Here is a 22,297-nt window from a genome sequence, read left to right on the forward strand (position 1 = left end):
ATGAAAGGTGGTAGCGGTCGGTAACTCTGGTGTTCTCTGGACGGGAGCGGACAGTCTGACAATAACTCGGCTGCTCCTGAGATCCTTTGACAACAGCGCATCCACACTTTAACTTGAAGTGAACTAAACTTTCTGCAGTGGTGGCGTTCACACAGATCCCAGTTCCCTGGCAAGATATGTTGTTTGTGTCCCAGACAGTGTCAATATCAGTGTCTATATAAAACTATTATGAACCGCAGTTTGCTCATTAAATTAAAGATTTAAAGATCACATGGAATTGCCTGTTTGTACTTTTAATTATTATTTGTCGAGCACAGGACCGTTTAAAATGAACTAATGAAGCTAAGAATTAGATAAGAATTAAAACTCAGAAGAAACCAGACAACAGTTGCAAATACAAAACCTATAATATACAAACTGTAACCTTTATCATGGACCTTAGTTTTAATTTTGATAAAAATAACATTCATATATAATGAAACGAAGTATTGAGCTGTTTAGATCAGTATGTAAGCAAAGCATGTTCAGTTTGTCAGAGTAAATGTGCTCTTCTATGATGTCCTGTAGAGCTGATGTGGTTAGAGATACAGAAGGGGAAGGAAATGTTAATATTAGTTGCTGACGCCACATTGTTCACTCAGTACGGAAGAGAGCGACAGTAACGTTTGACACACAGAGATTGGTGTTTTATTTTAGAGAAACGCTTGTCAAAGTTGATCATGTGGGACGTTCTGCTGCTCTTTTCCAGCATCTGTACAGGTGAGTTTGAGACTCTGAGCTCTTTTACACACAGTTTGACATGATCTCTTGATTATCACATGATCATCAGACTCATATGAATGATATTTGTAAGTTATTATTCTGGCCTGCTGATGTCTCTTGCTCACACGTAACAGCTCTCTATAATGATATTTGTGTTTCAGTTGTTGTAGGAGCTCCAGATACAGTTACAGGACACAGACGAGAGAGAGTTGAGATCAGATGCCCATATGAACCTGGATATGAATCAAATTCAAAGTATTTTTGTAAAGGCGAGTGTAGCTTTAGTAATAAAAACATCATGGTTGAATCAGGATCTCCAGCTAAAGACGAGAGATTCTCTCTGACTGACGACAAGAAGAACAGAGTTTTCACCGTCACCATCACTGATCTGAGAACAGCAGATGAAGGCCAATACTGGTGTGCTGTGGAGAGGAGTTTGCCTTTAACTGATGTCTATTCAGAGATTTTGTTGCTGGTTAAACAGGGTAAGTGATTATATTTATTAGAAGTGGAGCTTCTGTAGAAATGAACTACAAGGGAACAGGCCAATGGTCATTAAATAAAATAAGATCACAATATTATTTCAAAGCTTCACAGTAATAAACAGGAAAATAACAGTTTCATTGTTGCAAAGTTAATCAATTATAAATTTGCTTCATTTTCAGCTATAAAGCAGCTCTACAGAAGACAATAGAACAGATAAATGTTTATTTATTTTACATTTAATTCATTGTCAGTGTTTTAGAGACGATGACTTTAAGTTGATTTTTCCGGTGATTCATCAGATGAGAAGCCTACTGAGATTTCAACTATCAGACCTTTTTCAAAGAAATCATCATCAACATCATCATCAGCATCATCAACATCATCATCATCATCATCAACATCATCATCATCATCATCATCATCATCATCATCATCAACATCATCATCATCATCATCATCATCATCAACATTATCATTGACATCAGCATCATCATATTCCAGAACAACAGAACTGAATCTACAATCCACCAGCATGAATCACACAGGTCAAACAGGTCAGTTCATCTGTCTGCCGCTCTTTATGACTCTTATTTCTTGAATATTTGAATGTGATGCATCTATATATCAGTTTAAAGGACAGTAAATGTGTGTTACAGGTCACGCCCCACATTCAGGGTCTGTCATATACGTCAGTGTTGGGTTAGTCATCATGGTGATCATCATCTTCATGACACTGATGGTGTGGTGTAGGAAGAGAAGCAAGAAACCACCAAGAGTTTCACAATCAGGACCTTCACAGCAAGGTCAGATTTAGATACATGATATATTATATATAATATGTGATTAATGTCAAGGTCAGATTTACATAATGAAACACACACACACACACACACACACACACACTTACAGTTGCTCTCTAAATGGGGATTTTCCATAGACATCTATTATTTTATATAAATACTATGTGAGCAGTGACAGGACTAAAACTATCCCTGAGTTTTTGAAGACACTTAAATAAATAAATCAGATAAATTAGAGTTTAACTCTAGAACCACCACAGGGTAAAATGTACCCATGGTTGTTTTTCAAATGTACATAACAGATTTTCAATAAAATATCCAAGTCTACCAGTCATTGACTTTTACTAAAACTGTATTATTTAAAATCCCCTGTTGTTAAAAATTGTTTAGATAAAACCAGATTTAAAAATGGGGCATTTATACCTAAAACCGCCAGCAGGTCAAATTTACCGTTATTTTCGTGCTGCGTTTGAGCAACATGTAGGCTTACTGTAAACGGTCAAATGAAGATGTTTTTGCCTACTCATAAATGTTCAAACTTTGGATTATTTATTTATTTATTTATTGCCATTTTTATTGTGTATTGTTTGCTGCTGTTTATTCTAGTCTGCGCATTTCCTGAAAAAAACAAAAAAAAAAACAAATCCAATCTATGATGTAATGAATTAAACTTTTTTTTTTTTTTATGATTACCCCAAGTTTATTGGTGTTGTTCTCTTATTAATATTATAAATTATATAACTAAACAAATTCATATTTAATTAAGTTAAACTGTACACTTGAATTTGTCATTGCATCACACATCCTATGCAGTGCAGTTAATTATTATTGCTCTTTATTATCTATTTAGGGAATTTTATTAATTTTAAATAACATGGGTTATCTTAATATGTGATTAATGTAATTTTATTCTAATATTACAGCACCCAAATACGTATTTATTTCTGTCTATTTCTCGTTGTCACTGCAGGCTGGTTTATATAGCCTATATTCACCCAAAAAGTTATTAGTGTAGCCTGCTTAAAATAGCATAAAACAACAGGACAAAAACATAGTTGATGACTAAAATAATCATTTCATGACTCTAGATATTATTTTGTGAAGACAGTGGCATAATACAGTGACACAATACGATTTTTAGCCATATCAAAACAATAATCATGTGCACGGGTAAATTTTACCCGCTGGCGGTTTTAGGTATACAATGTCCCTTGGCGGTTCTAGCGGTAAATGAGGAATTAAGTCTTCATCTGGTTGAGATGTGGAAAAGATGCTGACAGTCAGTCATTGAGGCTCTCTAAAAACACAGATACACACACATCTCTTTCTAACGTTTGCTGTTTGAATGTAACTTTAATTCTCCTCATGTTTTTACAGTGCCTGTTGAAATTTTGCCTTTGAATACAACAGCAGAGATCTCTGCAGAGGTGAGTGTTTATGATGATGATGATGATCTTATATATTTAAGCTCTTGAAAACACCAGCTGTGAAGTCGGTGCTGGTAAAAGCTCATTGGTTTGGAGCTGCAGATTCTGGACGCCTGTTTCCTGTTCACTAGTATCCAAAACTCAACATATATCTGCTAGTGATAACAAATAATGTTGAGATATTCAAATGTGGAAGGGTTTGGAAGATAACATGAGTTATTTTGCAGGACATTGACTGGAACGACCATAATTATCAGGAAATCAGCAAGTTTCAGTGCAAGAACAGTCAAAACACCACAATCTACTCAACAGCAGAAAGTCCAGATGCTCCAATGATCTACTCCACTGCAAAAGAACCAGAAGATCCAATGATCTCCACTGCAGATAAACCAGATTTAACAGTCTACTCAACAATAAATAAACCAGTTTCAACGATCTACTCCACTGCAGAAATACCAGATGATTCGACGATCTACTCCACAGCCAATTAACTAGCTGATCTCCACAGTAAAGAGACTGTAGTGATGTTTTTTTTTTTTTTTTTACAGACTGTGTCTCAGAGCAGCTTCATGGAGTGGAAGTTCAAACCACAATGCAACAATGACAGGACAAAAACAATCCTTTATTTTAAGAAGAAATTGAGACATTTGTTGATCTTTTTTGGAGAAAGTTTACAGGTTTTTTTTTTTTTTTTTTTTTGAAGTTTGAAGTTTGAAGTTTGTTGTATTATACTCATTACGGCATTACAGGTTTTATTTGTGTATTATTTTATTTATTTGAAATGTAGACATTGGCTTGTCTTATCATATGAGTTTACATGAATATAGCTCAATATATTTTTCATAGTTAAACAGTCCAATGCAGGAGAACCTTTAGTTTTGGGGCAAATGACCGCATATTTATTATTAAACACATTTTTTTAAACCTCTGTTCCACAGTTTTACTTCTGCTTTAGATGTTATTGGCTCCTGATAAATTGCTGATGTCTGCTAAATGAATAAATGTAATATTTAATTCAACTCTACTCATTGACTTAAACATTAAAACAGTATGATCAAGCATGCAGTAAAGTGTGAGAGTGTTTTCTGTAGTTTCTGAAGAACTACATTTAACCATGCATAGAGAATGTGGAAATTGAGGGTTTTCTTTGAACATGAGAGACGGGAAGTGAAATTGAAGTGTGTTTAATTACTTCTTCATATTATTATATTTATTTTTCATTCAAAAGTCAGGAGCATAAAAAAGAGGAACTCATGACAATTGATTACAATCTTACTGTCACAATCTCCTTTCACCAGTCCAGTCACCTCTATGCACTACATTTCCCATGATCCTCCCAGGTCACAACCTGCTCACTATGCGCAATCATTTCAGATTTCAACTAAAATATCTTAATTTGTGTTCTGAAGATTAACGAAGGTCTTACGGGTGTGGAACGGCATGAGGGTGAGTAATAAATGACAGAATTTTCATTTTTGGGTGAACCCTTTAACTGTTGATATACTCCATTTACTCACTCTCACATCTGCCCTGGTCTTTGCCTAAATAAAGAACTGTTATTTTTGATAATCACCTTGCCTGTCGTCTTCTGTTTCCTGACACTTACAGTGTGAAAAATGTGCTTAACTGCGCATTAATTTACAAATCTCATAAATTTATATTTTATTCACAATAGAATATAGATAACATATCAGATGTTGAAAGTGAGACATTTTGAAATGTCATGCCAAATATTGGCTCATTTTGGATTTCATGAGAGCTACACATTCCAAAAAAGTTGGGACCGGTAGCAATAAGAGGCTGGAAAAGTTAAATGTCCATACAAGGAACAGCTGGAGGACCAATTTGCAACTTATTAGGTCAATTGGCAACATGATTGGGCATAAAAAGAGCCTCTCAGAGTGGCAGTGTCTCTCAGAAGTCAAGATGGGCAGAGGATCACCAATTCCCTCAATGCTGTGGCGAAAAATAGTGGAGCAATATCAGAAAGGAGTTTCTCAGAGAAAAATTGCAAAGAGTTTGAAGTTATCATCATCTACAGTGAATAATATCATCCAAAGATTCAGAGAATCTGGAACAATCTCTGTGCGTAAGGGTCAAGGCCGGAAAACCATACTGGATGCCCGTGATCTTCGGGCCCTTAGATGGCACTGCGTCACATACAGGAATGCTACTGTAATGGAAATCACAACATGGGCTCAGGAATACTTCCAGAAAACATTGTCGGTGAACACAATCCACCGTGCCATTCGCCGTTGCCGACTAAAACTCTATAGGTCAAAAAAGAAGCCATATCTAAACATGATCCAGAAGCGCAGGCGTTTTCTCTGGGCCAAGGCTCATTTAAAATGGACTGTGGTAAAGTGGAAAACTGTTCTGTGGTCAGACGAATCAAAATTTGAAGTTCATTTTGGAAAACTGGGACGCCATGTCATCCGGACTAAAGAGGACAAGGACAACCGAAGTTGTTATGAGCGCTCGTTCAGAAGCCTGCATCTCTGATGGTATGGGGTTGCATGAGTGCGTGTGGCATGGGCAGCTTACACATCTGGAAAGGCACCATCAATGCTGAAAGGTATATCCAAGTTCTAGAACAACATATGCTCCCATCCAGACGTCGTGTCTTTCAGGGAAGACCTTGCATTTTCCAACATGACAATGCCAGACCACATACTGCATCAATTACAACATCATGGCTGCGTAGAAGAAGGATCCGGGTACTGAAATGGCCAGCCTGCAGTCCAGATCTTTCACCCATAGAAAACATTTGGCGCATCATAAAGAGGAAGATGTGACAAAGAAGACCTAAGACAGTTGAGCAACTAGAAGCCTGTATTAGACAAGAATGGGACAACATTCCTATTCCTAAACTTGAGCAACTTGTCTCCTCAGTCCCCAGACGTTTGCAGTCTGTTATTAAAAGAAGAGGGGATGCCACACAGTGGTAAACATGGCCTTGTCCCAACTTTTTTGAGATGTGTTGATGCCATGAAATTTAAAATCAACTTACTTTTCCCTTAAATTATACATTTTCTCAGTTTAAACATTTGATATGTCATCTATGTTGTATTCTGAATAAAATATTGAAATTTGAAACTTCCACATCATTGCATTTTGTTTTTATTCACAATTTGTACAGTGTCCCAACTTTTTTGGGATTGGGTTTGTAAATTATTGATATATGTGTTGTTTTTCTGACTGACCACATTTATGAAGTGAATCCAAACAATGATGTCACTGACAGCGTCTTCATCCAATCAGACGCCTGCATCACACCTCAACAACTATGCAAATGTGTCTACTGTTTATGCTATAGTAACCAATAAGCCACCTGATTCAAACCCACTCGACCAATCAGGTGACAGATCCAGACTGTGATTATTATGCCAATATAAAGTCACCAGAAATGGCACAGGACAGCAGGATAGAACTGATCTACGTGACAGCAACACATCCACAAAAGTTTATAAGTTAATGTTTAGTGTTACTAACAATATATATTGCTAACAACAACACAAATAAATGCAAAAATGTACAAAAAATGTAATTAGTACAGTTAAAGCAAAAAAAAAAAAAAGTTGAATCCCCTTCTTTTTTAGCCTTTTTAGCTCCGATTCTGGCATGTCTCAGAGTAAGGGTTGCCAGATCTACGAAACAAAACTAACTTAGTGACCCTGATCCAAACATCAGATTAGAGGTCCAATGAGATTCCTTGCAGCATGCATTTTTCTCTGTGACATTTTTACGGTGTTGACAGCATCATAAGACAAATAATGAATAAAAATCTTGTTTAGGTTATCCAAAATGTTACATTTGTTATCCCCAATCACTCTCTTTCTTTAGGGGAATTTTAAATGTGAGATTCTGGAAAAGATCTAAATTAATGGGACCTGTTGGGTTGGGAAGAAAATCATTATAAGCGGATACACTGAACACAGTGAATTTTAGGCAGGAGCAGGTGGGTGTGGAATAGAACCTTGCAGGAACGGGAACAGGGGAGACCTCTACATCGGAGCTCAAATTATTCAACTCCCATACCAAAAATAGATATTTTACAGTCACTGTTATGCATTACAAATAATTTTAACTTGATAATCACTGTATACTCAGTATAGATAATGGTTTTATTATTGGGAAATAGGTAAAATATTTGGTAACACTTTATTTTACAGTGCCGTAGTTACACGTTACTACATGTACTTACTATAGTAATAACAGTAAATTATTCATAATTACAAGTAACTAACCCTAACCCTAACTGTAACTCTATAGTAAGTACATAGTTAATTAATAGTACTTATTTCAGTAATTACAATGTAACTACGGCACTGTAAAATAAAGTGTAACCAAATATTTTTAATACAAGCATTTCAGTCAGATATAATTTATACAATGTCAAACCTTCCACCTGCTGCAAGAGTTTAAAATTAGTCCATTTCTGCAGGAAAATGGAGCACTTGGCAACCCTGCTCAGTGAGCTGCACTACATCACGCCCTCTACAGGTGATGTAAAACACTACACAGAGCTTCAACACACTCCTGATGGTCTTATTATGTAGCAAATCTCCATCTAAAACTACTTAGATTGACTGAAATCAGCTGCAAAGAGACAGTGAACTCGTGAAAAGACTGTGAAAGTGAATGTATGGCCTTGTTCACTCTTCTTTGTTTATTGGACAAATAACTTCACTTCTCAGTTGAATGTTCAGTATTTCATGGAAATACATGACCTATCCTGTGGTGTGATGTGATGATTTACTCCATAAAGCTATTATGAACAGCAGTTTGCTCATTAAATTAACGATTTAAGGCTCAGATGGAATTGCCTGTTTGTACTTTTAATTATTATTTGTCGAGCACAGGACCATTTAAAATGAACTAATAAAGGTAAGAATTAATATTAAAACTCAGAAGAAACCAGACAACATTTGCAAACACAAAACCTATAATATACAAATTGTAACCTTTATCATGGACCTTAGTTTTGATTTTGATAAAAATAACATTCATATATAATGAAACGAAGTATTGAGCTGTTTAGATCAGTATGTAAGCAAAGCATGTTCAGTTTGTCAGAGTAAATGTGCTCTTCTATGATGTCCTGTAGAGCTGATGTGGTTAGAGATACAGAAGGGGAAGGAAATGTTAATATCAGTTGCTGACGCCACATTGTTCACTCAGTACGGAAGAGAACGACAGTAATGTTTGTCACACAGAGTTTGGTGTTTTATTTTAGAGAAACTCTTGTCAAAGTTCATCATGTGGGACGTTCTGCTGCTCTTTTCCAGCATCTGTACAGGTGAGTTTGAGACTCTGAGCTCTTTTACACACAGTTTGACATGATCTCTTGATTATCACATGATCATCAGACTCATATGAATGATATTTGTAAGTTATTATTCTGGCCTGCTGATGTCTCTTGCTCACACATAACAGCTCTATATAATGATATTTGTGTTTCAGCTGTTGTTGTAGGAGCTCCAGATACAGTTACAGGACACAGAGGAGAGAGAGTTGAGATCAGATGCTCATATAAACCTGGATATGAATCAAATTCAAAGTACTTTTGTAAAGGAGAGTGTGTGATTGGAAGTAAAAACATCATGGTTAAATCAGGATCTCCAGCTAAAGACGAGAGATTCTCTCTGACTGACGACAAGAAGAACAGAGTTTTCACCGTCACCATCACTGATCTGAGAACAGCAGATGAAGGACAATACTGGTGTGCTGTGGAGAGGAGTTTGCCTTTAACTGATGTCTATTCAGAGATTTTGTTGCAGGTTAAAATGGGTAAGTGATTATATTTATTAGAAGTGTAGCTGCAGTAGAAATGAACTACAAGGGAACAGGCCAATGGTCATTAAATAAAATAAGACCACAATATTATTTCAAAACAGCTTAAAAGTAATAAACAGGAAAATAACAGTTTCATTGTTGCAAAGTTAATCAGTTATAAAATTACTTAATTTTCAGCTATAAAGCAGAAGACAGAAGACATCAGAACAAATTAATATTTATGTATTTGAAGTTTAATTTATTGTCATTTATTTTAGAAAAATTGGCTTTAAGATTATCTTTCCTATCATCCATCAGATAACAAGACCACCGAGGCTTCAACTATCAGCCCTTTTTCAAACACATCATCATATTTCAGTACAAAAGAAATGAATCCACAGTCCACCATCATCACACACACAGAGAAGAACATCTCCTCAACAGGTCAGTTCATCTGTCTGCCGCTTTTTATGACTCTTATTTCTTGAATATTTGAATGTGATGCATCTATATATCAGTTTAAAGGACAGTAAATGTGTGTTACAGGTCACGCCCCACATTCAGGGTCTGTCATATACGTCAGTGTTGGGTTAGTCATCATGGTGATCATCTTCTTCATGACGCTGATGGTGTGGTGTAGGAAGAGAAGCAAGAAACCACCAAGAGTTTCACAAACAGGCCTTTCACAGCAAGGTCAGATTTAGATGCATGACACACACACACACACACACACACACACACACACACACACACACATTTACTTATAGTTGCTTTATAAATGGGGATTTTCCATAGACATCTATTGTTTTTATATACAGCTAGTTATAAATAACATGTGAGCAGTGACAGGACTAAAACTATCCCTGAGTTTTTGAAGAAATGTTGAATAAATCAGGATTTAAATGAAGAATTAAGTCTTCATCTGTTTGACCTTGCAGAAAAGATGTCAGTCATTGAGGCTCTCTAAAAACACAGATACACATACGTCTCTTTCTAACACTTGCTGTTTGAATGTAACTTTAATTCTCCTCATGTTTTTACAGTGCCTGTTGAAATTTTGCCTTTGAATACAACAGCAGAGATATCTGCAGAGGTGAGTGTTTATAATGATGATGATGATGATGATGATGATCTTTATATATATATATAAGCTCTTGAAAACACCAGCTGTGATGTCAGTGCTGGTAAAAGTTCATTGGTTTGAAGCTGCAGACTCTGGAAATAGCAGAAGCTGCAGAATCTTTTTCCTGTTCACTAGCATCCAAAACTCAACATATATCTGCTAGTGATAACAAATACTGTTGAGATGTTCAAATGTGGAAGGGTTTGGAAGATAACATGAGTTTTTTTGCAGGACATTGACTGGAATGACCATAATTATCAGGAAATCAGCGAGTTTCAGTGCAAGAACAAACACACCACCACCATCTACACTACAGCAGAAAGTCCAGATGATCCAATTATCTACTCCACTGCTGACAAACCAGAAGATCCAATGATCTACTACACTGCAGATAAACCAGATTCAACAGTCTTCTCCACTGCAGAAATATCAGACGATTTGACGATCTACTCCACTGCAAATTAACTAGCTGATCTGATGATCTGCTCCACAGTAAAGAAACTGTAGTGATGCTTTTTTACAGACTGTGTCTCAGAGCAGCTTCATGGAGTGGAAGTTCAACCCACAATGCAACAGTGACAGGACAAAAACAATCCCTTATTTTAAAGCAGAACTAAATAACTTTTTTTACCTTCATAAATAGTTTTCTAAGTCCTTACGATGGTTAATTGACTTGTAGTGGTGCGTTTGAGGCGAGCACTAACCCCCTCTGGCACGTCTACGCCAGAATACAGCACTTGCAAGTTGAGCTACATCGATCCGACACAATCTCGCCTCATGTTCACGTTCACGTGAGAGTGACAAAACGCTTTATGGTAATTCAAAAACAATGTATATATTATGACTTTATAAGACAATTTCGAAAATTACTCACCTCCATCGAGTGTACTGTATTTGCAAATTACCCACCTCCTCTTTCTTGTACTGTATTTGCAAAACTACTGCGCTGGTGAGCGTTGTAGTCGTTGTAGTCCAGAGCTGCGCTTGGAGGATTTACGACAGTGTGATTCACTGAAGGAACCTGTAGGGGGAGCTTCGCAAATCTTACTGAGTTCCGCTTTAAGAAGAAACTTCAGCTAGATCACTTAGGCTAGAGGGTTTAAATGAAGAACCATGCCTTTATCCACTTAATTTTGTGGAATAGATGCTGACCGTCAGTCACTGGAGTTACTAAAAGACACTTTTCAGCATTTGTTGATCTATTGTAAAGTTCAGAGAAAGTTTACAGGGTTTTTTTTTTTTTTTTTAAGTTTATTGTTGTAATGACTGGGACAAATCAGACACAGTTATTTGTTAGTTAACCAACAGTTTTAAGCTCACTCTGGGGTCTGGCTTCCATCCCCCCAAGAAGTTCTCAGTTACAAGTTTTATTTAATCTTTAATAGTTCTTCTTCAAAAACTCTGCCAGTTAATCTGCCTAGTCGTAAAAGCCCCGACAAGGGGGTGTGTTGTCACCCGGAAATACAACATCTTCATTGGCTACATCAACTTTAAGAGGTTGGACTTTGACCAGAGGTTAAAAGCTAGAGAACAATGCCACTCCTTCTCTTTTCCTTGCTTCTGGACGACCGAACGGACCTCCTTGCTGCAGGCCTCTCCAGGCCAAGGCCTGGAGGCCTGCCGGCCTCGGCCTACAACCAAGCCATGTGCTCATCTATAAGTTGTTTCATAGTAATTTGTCCAACGCAGAAGATACTAGCAACAACTTCAGATGAAAACCTCAAGATTTCTCCTCAGCCTGCAGATCTGATGCTCCTCAGCCTAAAGGCATCTTGCAAGTATCGTACATTTGAACACTAAACAGCGATTTAGTATTGATTTGTAAAACTTACCTTTGTCAGCAAAGGTGTTTTATTACTGAGGAAACTGATGATTCTTTCCCAGATTGTCTTTGACTTTTTCCTATAGCTCTAGTAACAGTACCTCTTCCGGTTCAACCCTATCATTACTCATTCTTACCTACAGTATGTATGTGTGTGACCTGTGTATGATATGTTATGTGTTTGTTAGTTTAGTTATGTGTTTGTGAGTTAGTTAATAAAGATTGTGCACAATACATGTTTGGTTCTGACTCCGTCTGCTGATAAACTGCCTCTTAAGTGATTTAGATCCCGACTAGGTGCTCTGAGTAGTACGGTACAATAAGAATGTTATTTTTCCATAACCTGGAAATGAACATTTCTTAGAATTAATAAACAATCAACACTGAGCGTTCACTGGACAACAGGTTAATTGATTGTAATATTAATCTTAATGTAGCTATATCCAGTCAATCTGATTAACGGATTTACATATTCATAATTAATCATAATTAATAATCATAATGAGTTATGAATAATTATTAATATTTCCCCTTTGAGTTAATTCACTACATTGTATTATACTCATTACGACATTACGGGTGTTATTTGTGTGTTATTTTATTTATTTGAAATGTAGGCATTGGCTTGTCTTATCAAATGGGTTTACATGAATATAGCTCAATATATTTTACATAAACAGTTGTGTTTATGGCCAGTCCAATGCAGGTGAACCTTCAGTTTTTGGACAAATGACTGCATATATACTATTAAACACATTTTTCAAACCTCTGTTCCACAGTTTTACTTCTGCTTTAGCTATTATTGGCTCCTGATAAATTGCTGATGTCTCCTAAATGAATAAATGTCTCAAGCATGCAGTAAAGTGTGAGAGTGTTTCTGTAGTTTCTGCAGAACTGAATTTATGCATGTATAGAGAATGTGGAAATCGAGGGTTTTCTTTGAACATGAGAGACGGGAAGTGAAATTGAAGTGTGTTTATTTACTTCTTCATATTATTATATTTCTTTTTCATTCAAAAGTCAGAAGCATAAAAAAGAGGAACTCATGACAATTGATTCCAGTCTTACTGTCACAATCTCCTTTCACCAGTCCAGTCACCTCTATGCACTACATTTCCCATGATCCTCCCAGGTCACCACCTGCTCACTGTGCGCAATCATCACATCAGTTTACCATCAGCTTCATCAATACTACCATAAAACCCTAAGCTGGGTGCACACTGTGCGATTTTGGCCACGATTTGGTCTTCTGAGACAAATGTTGAGAATCCTAAAACATTCCTATAATCCTAGGCTAAAATCTGTAGTCTTTGATTGCTAGTTTGACATATTCACCAACAGCCGATTAATGACCTTTAAGATCAAATTTTGCCTCCAACGAAATTCTGGCAGTGTCAGAAGATTTGGCACACAGTCCTGCAGTGTGACTTCTCCTATGACGAATGTCAAATTGTCAAGACAAGCCGTGATCAAAATTAACGTTAGAGATGTCTTTGTTAGCCACCATTTCAGTCCTGCGTATAATGCAGTTCACAGTAACCGAATGTGTGCGTCCATTTTTAACGTGTCTTGACTATCTGCAGCCACTTTCAGCCTGGGTCTAGTTCTCCTGTATCCTGTTCAGTATCTCCATCTGCAAAGACAAAGAACTCTATCATTTGATTTTAGCCTGATTTTGCCACAATCTGCTTGACGTAGGGTGTCGTAGGGATTTGTAAACGACAATGGGAGTCGGGACGCACGATTTAAGTGTTTCAGCTTGTGAAAAGACTAGCATGTTTCTCGGTCGTCCACGATGAGTTCCCTCACATGTGTAACACTGGCCAATAGAAGCACAGAAGCTTCTTCCAACATGCTTTCAAACATGCTGAAACAAAAGAGAGACAATGGCATTGGTCCTGCTAGGTGGATTTTACAATGGAGGAAATGTTTGTGGAGCTATATAGCAACAATACTCCTGCATTTATGATGTTTCCTCGAGGGACTAAGTTACCACAACAGAGTGAAAAAAGTCCAGATATGTATCCATTTTTGTGCTTTTCTGACTACAAAACACAAGCACACTGCTAGCCATTGTTTGTTTACACTCAACGGCACCTTCTGCCAGTCGATAGTCCCGCCTTCTCGATGAGAGCACACACACGGTTAAAGATGGCATGCAATGAATGGTCGGGTAGCAATGTGTAGTCTCCTTGTCCATGACACAACAAGATTTTAGGAGTCATCATAGATTCTTGCTTGCTTCTAATTTATTTTAACTGTATGTTTTTGATGTTTTTTTTGTTTTGTTTTTACACAATCTATCCCTCTGTTCCAGTTTAAGACCTGAGACACCTACAGCAGCAGAAGACAAAGGAAGAGGAAGACAGCATCTCACCGCAATCATGACAAAAACACTACCAGGAAACACTGAAACACACAGAGAGCTTCAGAAGAACTGAATCTACTGACAACAGAGAGGATCATTTAATAAGAGAGAAGAATGAAGATCATCTTGACTTTCACTCTGCTGATGATTCCTGGTAAGAATCTGACAGAAAGTTTACAAGCATTTTGAACATTTAAGCTTCATAATCAATGTTTTAAAGTGTTGTATTTAAATGTGCTGGTTTGTTGTAGGTGTCATGACCTACATGAGCATAACAGGATATTCAAGGGGTGGAGTCACGATCAAATGCAAATATGAGAAAAAATATACTCAAAAAACAAAGTATTTTTGTAGAGGTCAGAAGCCAGATAAACTACAGATTGGATGGTGTTCTGACCTCATTAGGACTGAAGAGAAAAATAAATGGGTTCAGAAGGATAGATTCTCTCTGTATGACGACACAAGATCAGCAGTCTTCACTGTGACCATCAGAGATCTGAGTGAACGGGATTCTGGGACGTACTACTGTGCAGCTGATATCCCTAAAGAAATAGATTTCTACACTGAAGTGAAGCTGAACGTTTTAACAAGTGAGTAACCCAGACGCAATTTGAACTTGACCATCACTAATGCTGTTATTTTTATTACTTTTTTCAATTTAATATTAATTTGCAAAAATAGTTTTCCTTTTAAGTCAAGTTTATTTTTCTGACCCCACTGGCAGACTCACTTAATTGTATTAAATTTGCAGAAATTATGTCATTTTGAACATCAAGTAAATGTATCTTGATTCATGTTGGCACCAAGACAGACTTTGTTAGTCAACAGGAAGTTCAGAACAACTAAAGATACAAGAAGTGCTCAAGTGAAATTCAGTGTGCATATGCGCATAAGGCTAAATGTTCCATTGAAGTGGACAACAAGGAGCTGAAGCATGTTTAAGGAGGAGGATAAGCACATTTGGAGTGTCTGTTATTGAGACATACTGTGTGTAAATGTTTACATGATATGATGTTTATACACTGTAAAACTCAATAAGTTCAGAATACTCAAAACATTTGAGGAAACTTATTACCTCAAAACATTTAAGTTAACTAACTTATTTTTTTTAAGTTAGTAGAACTTAATTTTTTTGTGACAAGTGGGGCGGGGCCGAGAGCCATGGAAGTGGAGCAATGCCAGTGTGGTGCACAGGTGTCTCTCATTAACAATCACATCACTGGCATTCCTTCGCTCCCACAGTTCTCAGCCTCGCCCTACTCAAGTACATATAGTTAATTTACATAAACATCACATTCAAATCTTGGTTAAATGTTAGTTAGCAAAAAACACATGCTATTATAATTATCAAAGAGACTGTCAATATATACTTGCATGTATATAATCAAACAACATACAGTATATGTGGTCTTAAAAGTTTTGCAGCCCATCCTCAACCTAACCACACGGTCTACTCTTCACCAGAATGGTAACCCTACAAAACTAACATAACAGAACCCCCTGTCAATCCCAACATAACACAACATTAAACACTAACTTATGTCTCCCTATGTTAATCTTATGCAAAAACACACAAAATAACACTTAATTTCAACATTTAGACAGTCTGATGCAAAGCATGCTGGGAATTAGAAATCTGCTGCAACTAAAACAGTTTAGTTTACTTGAAATATGTCAGTGCTGTGAACTCAAAAGTAAAAGAAAGTTTTAAATACTCATAACTGTTAATTTAACTGAACTAATTTGTTTAATTTAAGTTTGTCCTACTCAAACGAATTAAGTATTTCGAGCGTTAGGGTTTACAGTGTAGTTGAAGGTGTAAGTAGGATCAGGATGTTTGCCTATTCATTTTCATGAGTTGCGACTCATCCTCTGTAATCGAAATGAATTCTCAAACTCAAGGTTTATAAAAATCAAGGTTCATGGTTTACCATTTACAAAAATAAAACTTTTTGGTGTTTCAAAAGCTTTTAAAACTTGAAAGTGTCTACATCATTTGTCACAGCCAATGCCTTTGTTTTTAAGATCAAAACACATTTCCACCACCGTTGTTATCATCATCATCATCATCATCATCATCATTATCATCATCACATATTTCGCAAAATTTCCAGCCATCATCAACATCTGATTTCACATCGGCTTCTCCATCTATCTCAAAAGGTATTCTGGTGATAAACTGTTCATTCATTTTCAAACATTTTCCTGCAGATATTAGAGAGAATCAGATTCTTGTTGTGAGTTCATCTCCTGTTTTCTCAGGTTCGTCTCTGATCATCGGCGTGACTGTGATTCTGCTTCTGCTCATCACTGGATTCATGTCATGCATAATGACTCTCTACAAGAAACACCTGACTCGAGGTAACTTAGCTAATGGAACTTTAGCTGATGTTCTGGTAAGGTTTTCTCAAAGTTATGAACAAAGATTTTTCCAGTAACTTTCTTCATTTAAAGATGCAATATGTAAAATTTTCTAGAGGTCGCTAGAGGCCCATTCAGAACAAAGGCGTAGCTTGATGATGCCAAGTTTGATCGCAGAATCTTGGGACATGTGGTCTTTACCTCAACGGCCGGTGGAAAAGAATTGGGATAGGACTCAAGCAAAAATCATGTTCATGGATGCGATTATTAACGTTACTGTAGTATGAAGCAGAGCAGGAGCGAGTGTTGTGGAGCTGAACGAGGAGCTGGAGCGATTACGCCTCACAAGCAGCGGGACTTTTATTATGACACAGTCGCCGGGCCACTTCCACTTTTCCGGTCATGGGTATGAGGTAACACAGCTCTGTTTATCATATTAGACACATTTGAGAGTGTTGAAAATGATGTTATAACGTTACTCTGTGCGTTCGCTCGGCGGCTGCTGTGAGACACTGTTACACACTGCAGTAAGATCGATTTTACAATATCATATTAAATGCTGGATGGCTTGTGTTGATAAATGGCATGCAATTAATTTTAAAACATATTGTATGATGGAGAAAATGCTGTATTACTGTTACTAAAAATAAAGCTGCATCTGATTATGCTATGTTAGCTACTTCACAAAATAGTGTTTTTCTCTGAGGCATGGTAAAGCATGGTACTCGCGACAAATCAAGAAAATTAGATTTAAACAATAAGACTAAATGTGTTGAGCTATATAACAATGATTAGTTTTCTGTCTATAAATATATCAAAACAGTTGTTCCCTTGTCTATTAAAACATGTAATATATTAAAGCGTCTTTGGTGTTTCCATGGTTTCTACAAAATCAAACCAGAAACCGAGGGTAACGCGGGTATGACGCCATTGACAGGCGACTCCTCACACGTCCCGGAGCCTTGTTTAAAACTGCAATTTTCTCACGATTTACAAATAGTTGGAAACATTTGGGATATTATAAGTACTCAAGTGAACAAAATATATAACACTGGCCTAGTGGTTTTTGGATATTTTACTGCTAAATTCTTACATATTGCACCTTTAATAGAACATTTGTTCAAAGTTTTTTCTGGTCTTTATTAATGTTTCTAAAACATTAGCATTAAAACGTTATTTATACATGGAGCATTTCTTTCTGAAATGTTTTAGTTGGACTTTCATCTAACATTTTTAAATGTTAGTATTTGTTTCAAGGACTTTCAAAAGTAACGCCCCAATAATGTTTGAAGAATGATCATTGCATGATTGTCAAATAAAGCTCAGCTGTTTTTTGATGTACTTGTCCTCTCCTTATTTGTAGTGATCCTTCAGGATCGCAACACTGTGAAATAATATTATTAAATGTGAATTATCATTATTACTATTTTTTACAGACCCTGATTCAGCCTCTGAAATATATGAACCTGGAACAGAAAACAGTGAAGCGGTTTGTAAAGTCACATTGTTGATCAGATTGTGTTTGAATGAATGAGCTTCATCAAAAGCTGTGAATAATTTCTCATTCTCAGGTTCATCAAACTCTGTATGAGGAGATTAAAGACACCAGACTTCACACTGACTGCAAAACCACCCAGTTACCCATAAAACACTCAGATTTTTGCAAAACTGTTTATGATACTCCACAACTACCCACAAACCCCTCTGATTTTCCAAAAACAGTTTATGCTACTCCACAATTAGGCCTACCCATAAACTCCTCTGATAGTAATACAGTTTACGCTACTGTTTAACAGTGCAGGACTTGTTGTTTCATCATGATGTACAGAATGACAGATGATCCAGATGATGTTCCTCTTTAATAACGTTCATTATATGCAGTTGTGAGTCAGAGATTACAGCAAATGCATGTTAGTGATCAACCTTTTTCCGATTGTTATTTGCTCAATGCACTTAAAAAATGTATGTTTTTCTGTTTAACTAAAGATAGTTGTTCTATATAACAATAATGTGTAATTATTTTAACATCAAATCTCATAGGTAACTGATGTTCCTGTTCTTACAAACTCAGCAGCTCAAGTCTGTCCAGATAAATCACGTAGTTGCAGTTTAATGAAGTTGTGTAAATCTTGTTTGTTTGTTTTTAAAAATGTTTGTCTATTTGTGTTGTTTGTATTGTGTAATGGTGGTGAATGAGTTTCCCCTTACAGGGATTAATAAAGTTTTCTAATCTAATCTTTCCACCTGGTATTAAAGGCAGGGTAGGCAAAAAATTTTGTTCCAAATTTGTTTAAACTTTCTATATATATCAATGCATAATTAAAATGTAAGTACTCTGATAAAAAAGAGTATAAAAATCGAGTGACTCTAGACCGTTTAATCTGTATTAAACACAGCTCATTATTTCCATCCGGGACGAAACATAGGATTGGCTTAGGCGACTGTCACTCTCTCGCAACCATGGCAACCACCCTTTTGCCACACATGACCTGCCCACTTGCGCGCGCATGTTTGATTTGGGGAATTCAAGAGGCATGGATCCTAGGAATACCAAAACAATGGCAGAGAAACAGCAAGCAAAATTCACAGTGCGTGAAGGCAAACCAGGCAAAAAAGGAAGACAGTAACAGCACAAGAAAAGGCAATGAACAAAAAGTCTTTGGATAAACAAAGAAATAAAACGCGAGTTAATATCGGCGTGGCTCTCCAGCGATGGCGAGAACTGAGGGAACTCAAGGGGCTGAAAAGTGACTCCTTGATGGCTTTATTTCTGCTGGACAGGTAAATCTTTCTTTTTGTATTTTGATCATACATATTTTTTTGTTTATTTTTTCATGAAGCATGTGTCATTAGCACACGTAGCTGCGTAATATAGCTAACATAACATTACTTAGCGAGCCGTAGTAGAGACGATAAATAATCTATAGGCCTAGCTCAAGATGATAGCTATAGTGTTGAATTGTGCATAATTTTGCTTTAGATAACTAAATACATGTTTAACAGATAGTAGGCCTAACGTTACTCCGCATCTAGGAACTTTTCTTAGAACTATATTTACCCTCTGTCTAACTCTTTTACCATGTTCACCTGTAAGTTTACCTGCACGTTTTTTTTCGCCTTTGTTTTGTTTTTATATTCTCTACCTATGTTTACTGATGTCTTTATCTTGTATCTGTGTGTGTCGTACACACTTTGTTGTATGTGTGTGTTATTATTTTGTGTCTGCAATGCAGTTGTGAGTTGATATTTGAGTGTATGTTACTCTGTTTATCTGTAGAACAACGTATATGTTATGAATCTTACACGAAATTCATCTTCATCACAGTGTAAATGATGGTAATGGAAAAACGTGTATCATGCAACCTGTTTTTAGCTTTGCCTTATAGATAACTAGCTCGTTAGCGAATCAAAAAATATATATTTTAAACTTTACCAATATCAATATGCTAGCTTGATAGTGAGTACTAAAATCTTGTTTGTTTATCTTCATAATTATAAAGTTATTTTTATTACATGTGATTCTGACATGATGTCACTACATGCACTGTGCTCCTTCCTCTCCGCTCGTCTCAGGTAAATAATGCGTCTTCCAGCTCAGTGGTCGGAGTCACACGTTCATGCGTTTTGGGGGCGTGGCTTTGGAAGGAGCCCAGAAGGGAGGGGGTGGAGTGAATGGAAATAATGAGCTGTCTTTAAAACAGTCGTGAGAGGTCTACAGACACTCGATTTTTATACTTTCTTTTTCAGAGTACTTACATTTTAATTATGTATTGATATATAAATAAAGTTTAAACAAATTTTGAAAAAAAGTTTTTTATACATTTTTTTACCTACTCTGCCTTTAAGATGTGTTTTGGTCGATCAGATCCCAAGTGGATGATGCTCAATACAGGTGTAAACAAGGTCTAAAACGTTTTGAGCTTGTCTACATTTGACCACTTCCAGAGGTAGTCGAAAACACATTTGACCAGATTGCTTTCGTAGTGTAAACGCTCACAAACAACAACAACAAAAAAGTGCTCCGTATGTTTTTCTGTCATCATATGTACATTGTGTGAGCTGTTTTTGTCTAATAGATCAAAAGGTCTGGATAAGCCTATACATTTCCCCACTCACAGACCCTCCACTCTACGAAATCAGGACAGAAGTGAATGAAAGAGAATGATTAAAATACCAGGTGTAAAAATTCAAACAGGGCCTCAGTCAAGTGCAGCAGATCAGCTGCTGTCTGTGGTGCTGAACACCATCTGAACACTAGAGGGAGCCGCTTCACTCTCAGGCTTTAATTAGTTCATTAATTAGTTGAATTATTTTCACTTTCAGTTTTGAACAGGTTTTGGTCTTATTTGTTCCATATGTCATTCAAACAAAACTAGGTTAGAAAACTCAACAGATTGTGAGTTTAATGAATGTGAATTCACTTATATTTAATAATTTAATAGCAAATGCATTAAAACTTAAAGATGTAAATGATGTGAAATTAAGTCTTAAATTTGTCTCTATTTTAACATGACATCTAGAAAATTGTCAAAAGTTAAAACTTTTGTTAAACCATATTGATACTTTACAAATATTTACCATATTAATCAACCAGAAACATTGATAATTTATATATGAACATTTATAAGGAGACAAAGTGAACCTCTGCTGTTTGTGTTTGTGTCCATCAAATGATGTCACTGTCAAATGAAGCATGTGTGAAGTGTTACTTTCACTTCCTTCTTTATTAATCTCTCTCTCTCTCTCTCTCTCAGAGGAAGTGGGCGTCTCCGTCACATTCAGCACTTCATGTTAAACATGTAACCAGGAAAGAAACACTCAAAACTCATCTGAACACACATTGAGAGCTTCAGAAGAACTGAATCTACTGACAACAGAGAAGATCATTTTAAGAATGAAGATCATCTTTCACTCTGTTGATGATTCCTGGTGAGACTCTAACCCACAGCAAAACCCCCTGTGTAACAATGCTCAGTGTTCATATGTGTCCACACTACAGAGCGTTCAAATAACACTGAAGCAGGAACAAACATTTGACACCATTGTGGTGATCAGTGTTTCCTGTAGTTGAGCTCTTGTCTCTTGTTGGTTTTATCAGTTTTTATCTGGCTGTAGTACTAGTGTTCAGAAAACACTTTTAGTGTGTCAGAAGAATAGGAGACAAAATGACACATGATTTTGCCTGTTAATTAAAGGATTAGTCCACTTTTAAATAAACTTTTCCTGATAATTTACTCACCCCCGTGTCATCCAAGATGTTCATGTCTTTCTTTCTTCAGGTTTTTGATGAAAACATTCCAGGATTTTTCTCCTTATAGTGGACTTCACTGGCCTCCAAACGTTTGAAGGTCAAAATTACAGTTTCAGTGCAGC

The 22,297-nt window shown here is 36.5% G+C and overlaps 2 protein-coding genes across 5 annotated transcripts; both read left to right on the forward strand.

Annotated features, from left to right (window-relative positions):
* Positions 1–621: 621 nt before the first annotated feature.
* Positions 622–11,312, forward strand: LOC125271249 (CMRF35-like molecule 5). 2 transcript variants are annotated; one of them, XM_048195303.1, is made up of 7 exons: positions 622–759; positions 924–1,247; positions 1,548–1,802; positions 1,905–2,051; positions 3,426–3,475; positions 3,703–3,859; positions 10,693–11,312. In XM_048195303.1, exons 1-7 carry the CDS (start codon positions 720–722, stop codon positions 10,836–10,838), a joined length of 1,119 nt encoding a protein of 372 aa, XP_048051260.1. In that variant the 5' UTR covers positions 622–719; the 3' UTR covers positions 10,839–11,312. The 2 variants fall into 2 exon arrangements, with proteins under 2 accessions (XP_048051260.1, XP_048051261.1); XM_048195304.1 differs by lacking the exons at positions 622–759; positions 924–1,247; positions 1,548–1,802; ... (1 more) ...; positions 3,426–3,475; positions 3,703–3,859 and adding exons at positions 8,337–8,774; positions 8,939–9,265; positions 9,569–9,694; positions 9,797–9,943; positions 10,294–10,343 and having other exon boundaries at positions 10,605–11,312.
* A 2,885-nt stretch (positions 11,313–14,197) lies between these two features.
* On the forward strand, positions 14,198–22,223 carry LOC125271268 (CMRF35-like molecule 8). 3 transcript variants are annotated; one of them, XM_048195340.1, is made up of 6 exons: positions 14,198–14,717; positions 14,815–15,153; positions 16,589–16,726; positions 16,826–16,924; positions 18,361–18,413; positions 21,679–22,223. In XM_048195340.1, exons 1-6 carry the CDS (start codon positions 14,678–14,680, stop codon positions 21,766–21,768), a joined length of 759 nt encoding a protein of 252 aa, XP_048051297.1. In that variant the 5' UTR covers positions 14,198–14,677; the 3' UTR covers positions 21,769–22,223. The 3 variants fall into 3 exon arrangements, with proteins under 3 accessions (XP_048051297.1, XP_048051298.1, XP_048051296.1); XM_048195339.1 differs by lacking the exon at positions 21,679–22,223 and adding an exon at positions 18,496–19,159 and having other exon boundaries at positions 14,207–14,717; XM_048195341.1 differs by lacking the exons at positions 18,361–18,413; positions 21,679–22,223 and adding an exon at positions 17,041–17,100.
* Positions 22,224–22,297: the final 74 nt, after the last annotated feature.

This window comes from Megalobrama amblycephala, linkage group LG7, assembly GCF_018812025.1.
Source record: "Megalobrama amblycephala isolate DHTTF-2021 linkage group LG7, ASM1881202v1, whole genome shotgun sequence".
In the NCBI taxonomy this organism is placed as follows: Eukaryota; Metazoa; Chordata; class Actinopteri; order Cypriniformes; family Xenocyprididae; genus Megalobrama; species Megalobrama amblycephala.

What these genes read in the sequence shown, in the direction of transcription:
- LOC125271268 (XM_048195339.1), top strand. Translation starts at nt 14,678, where the DNA reads ATGAAGATCATCTTGACTTTCACTCTGCTGATGATTCCTG. An exon ending in CACTCTGCTGATGATTCCTG is followed by an intron (nt 14,718 to 14,814) that starts GTAAGAATCTGA and finishes GGTTTGTTGTAG; the next exon opens with GTGTCATGACCTACATGAGC. An exon ending in TTCTCCATCTATCTCAAAAG is followed by an intron (nt 16,727 to 16,825) that starts GTATTCTGGTGA and finishes CTGTTTTCTCAG; the next exon opens with GTTCGTCTCTGATCATCGGC.
- LOC125271249 (XM_048195303.1), top strand. Translation starts at nt 720, where the DNA reads ATGTGGGACGTTCTGCTGCTCTTTTCCAGCATCTGTACAG. An exon ending in ATCAGGACCTTCACAGCAAG is followed by an intron (nt 2,052 to 3,425) that starts GTCAGATTTAGA and finishes ATGTTTTTACAG; the next exon opens with TGCCTGTTGAAATTTTGCCT. An exon ending in TCCAATGATCTCCACTGCAG is followed by an intron (nt 3,860 to 10,692) that starts ATAAACCAGATT and finishes ACACTACAGCAG; the next exon opens with AAAGTCCAGATGATCCAATT.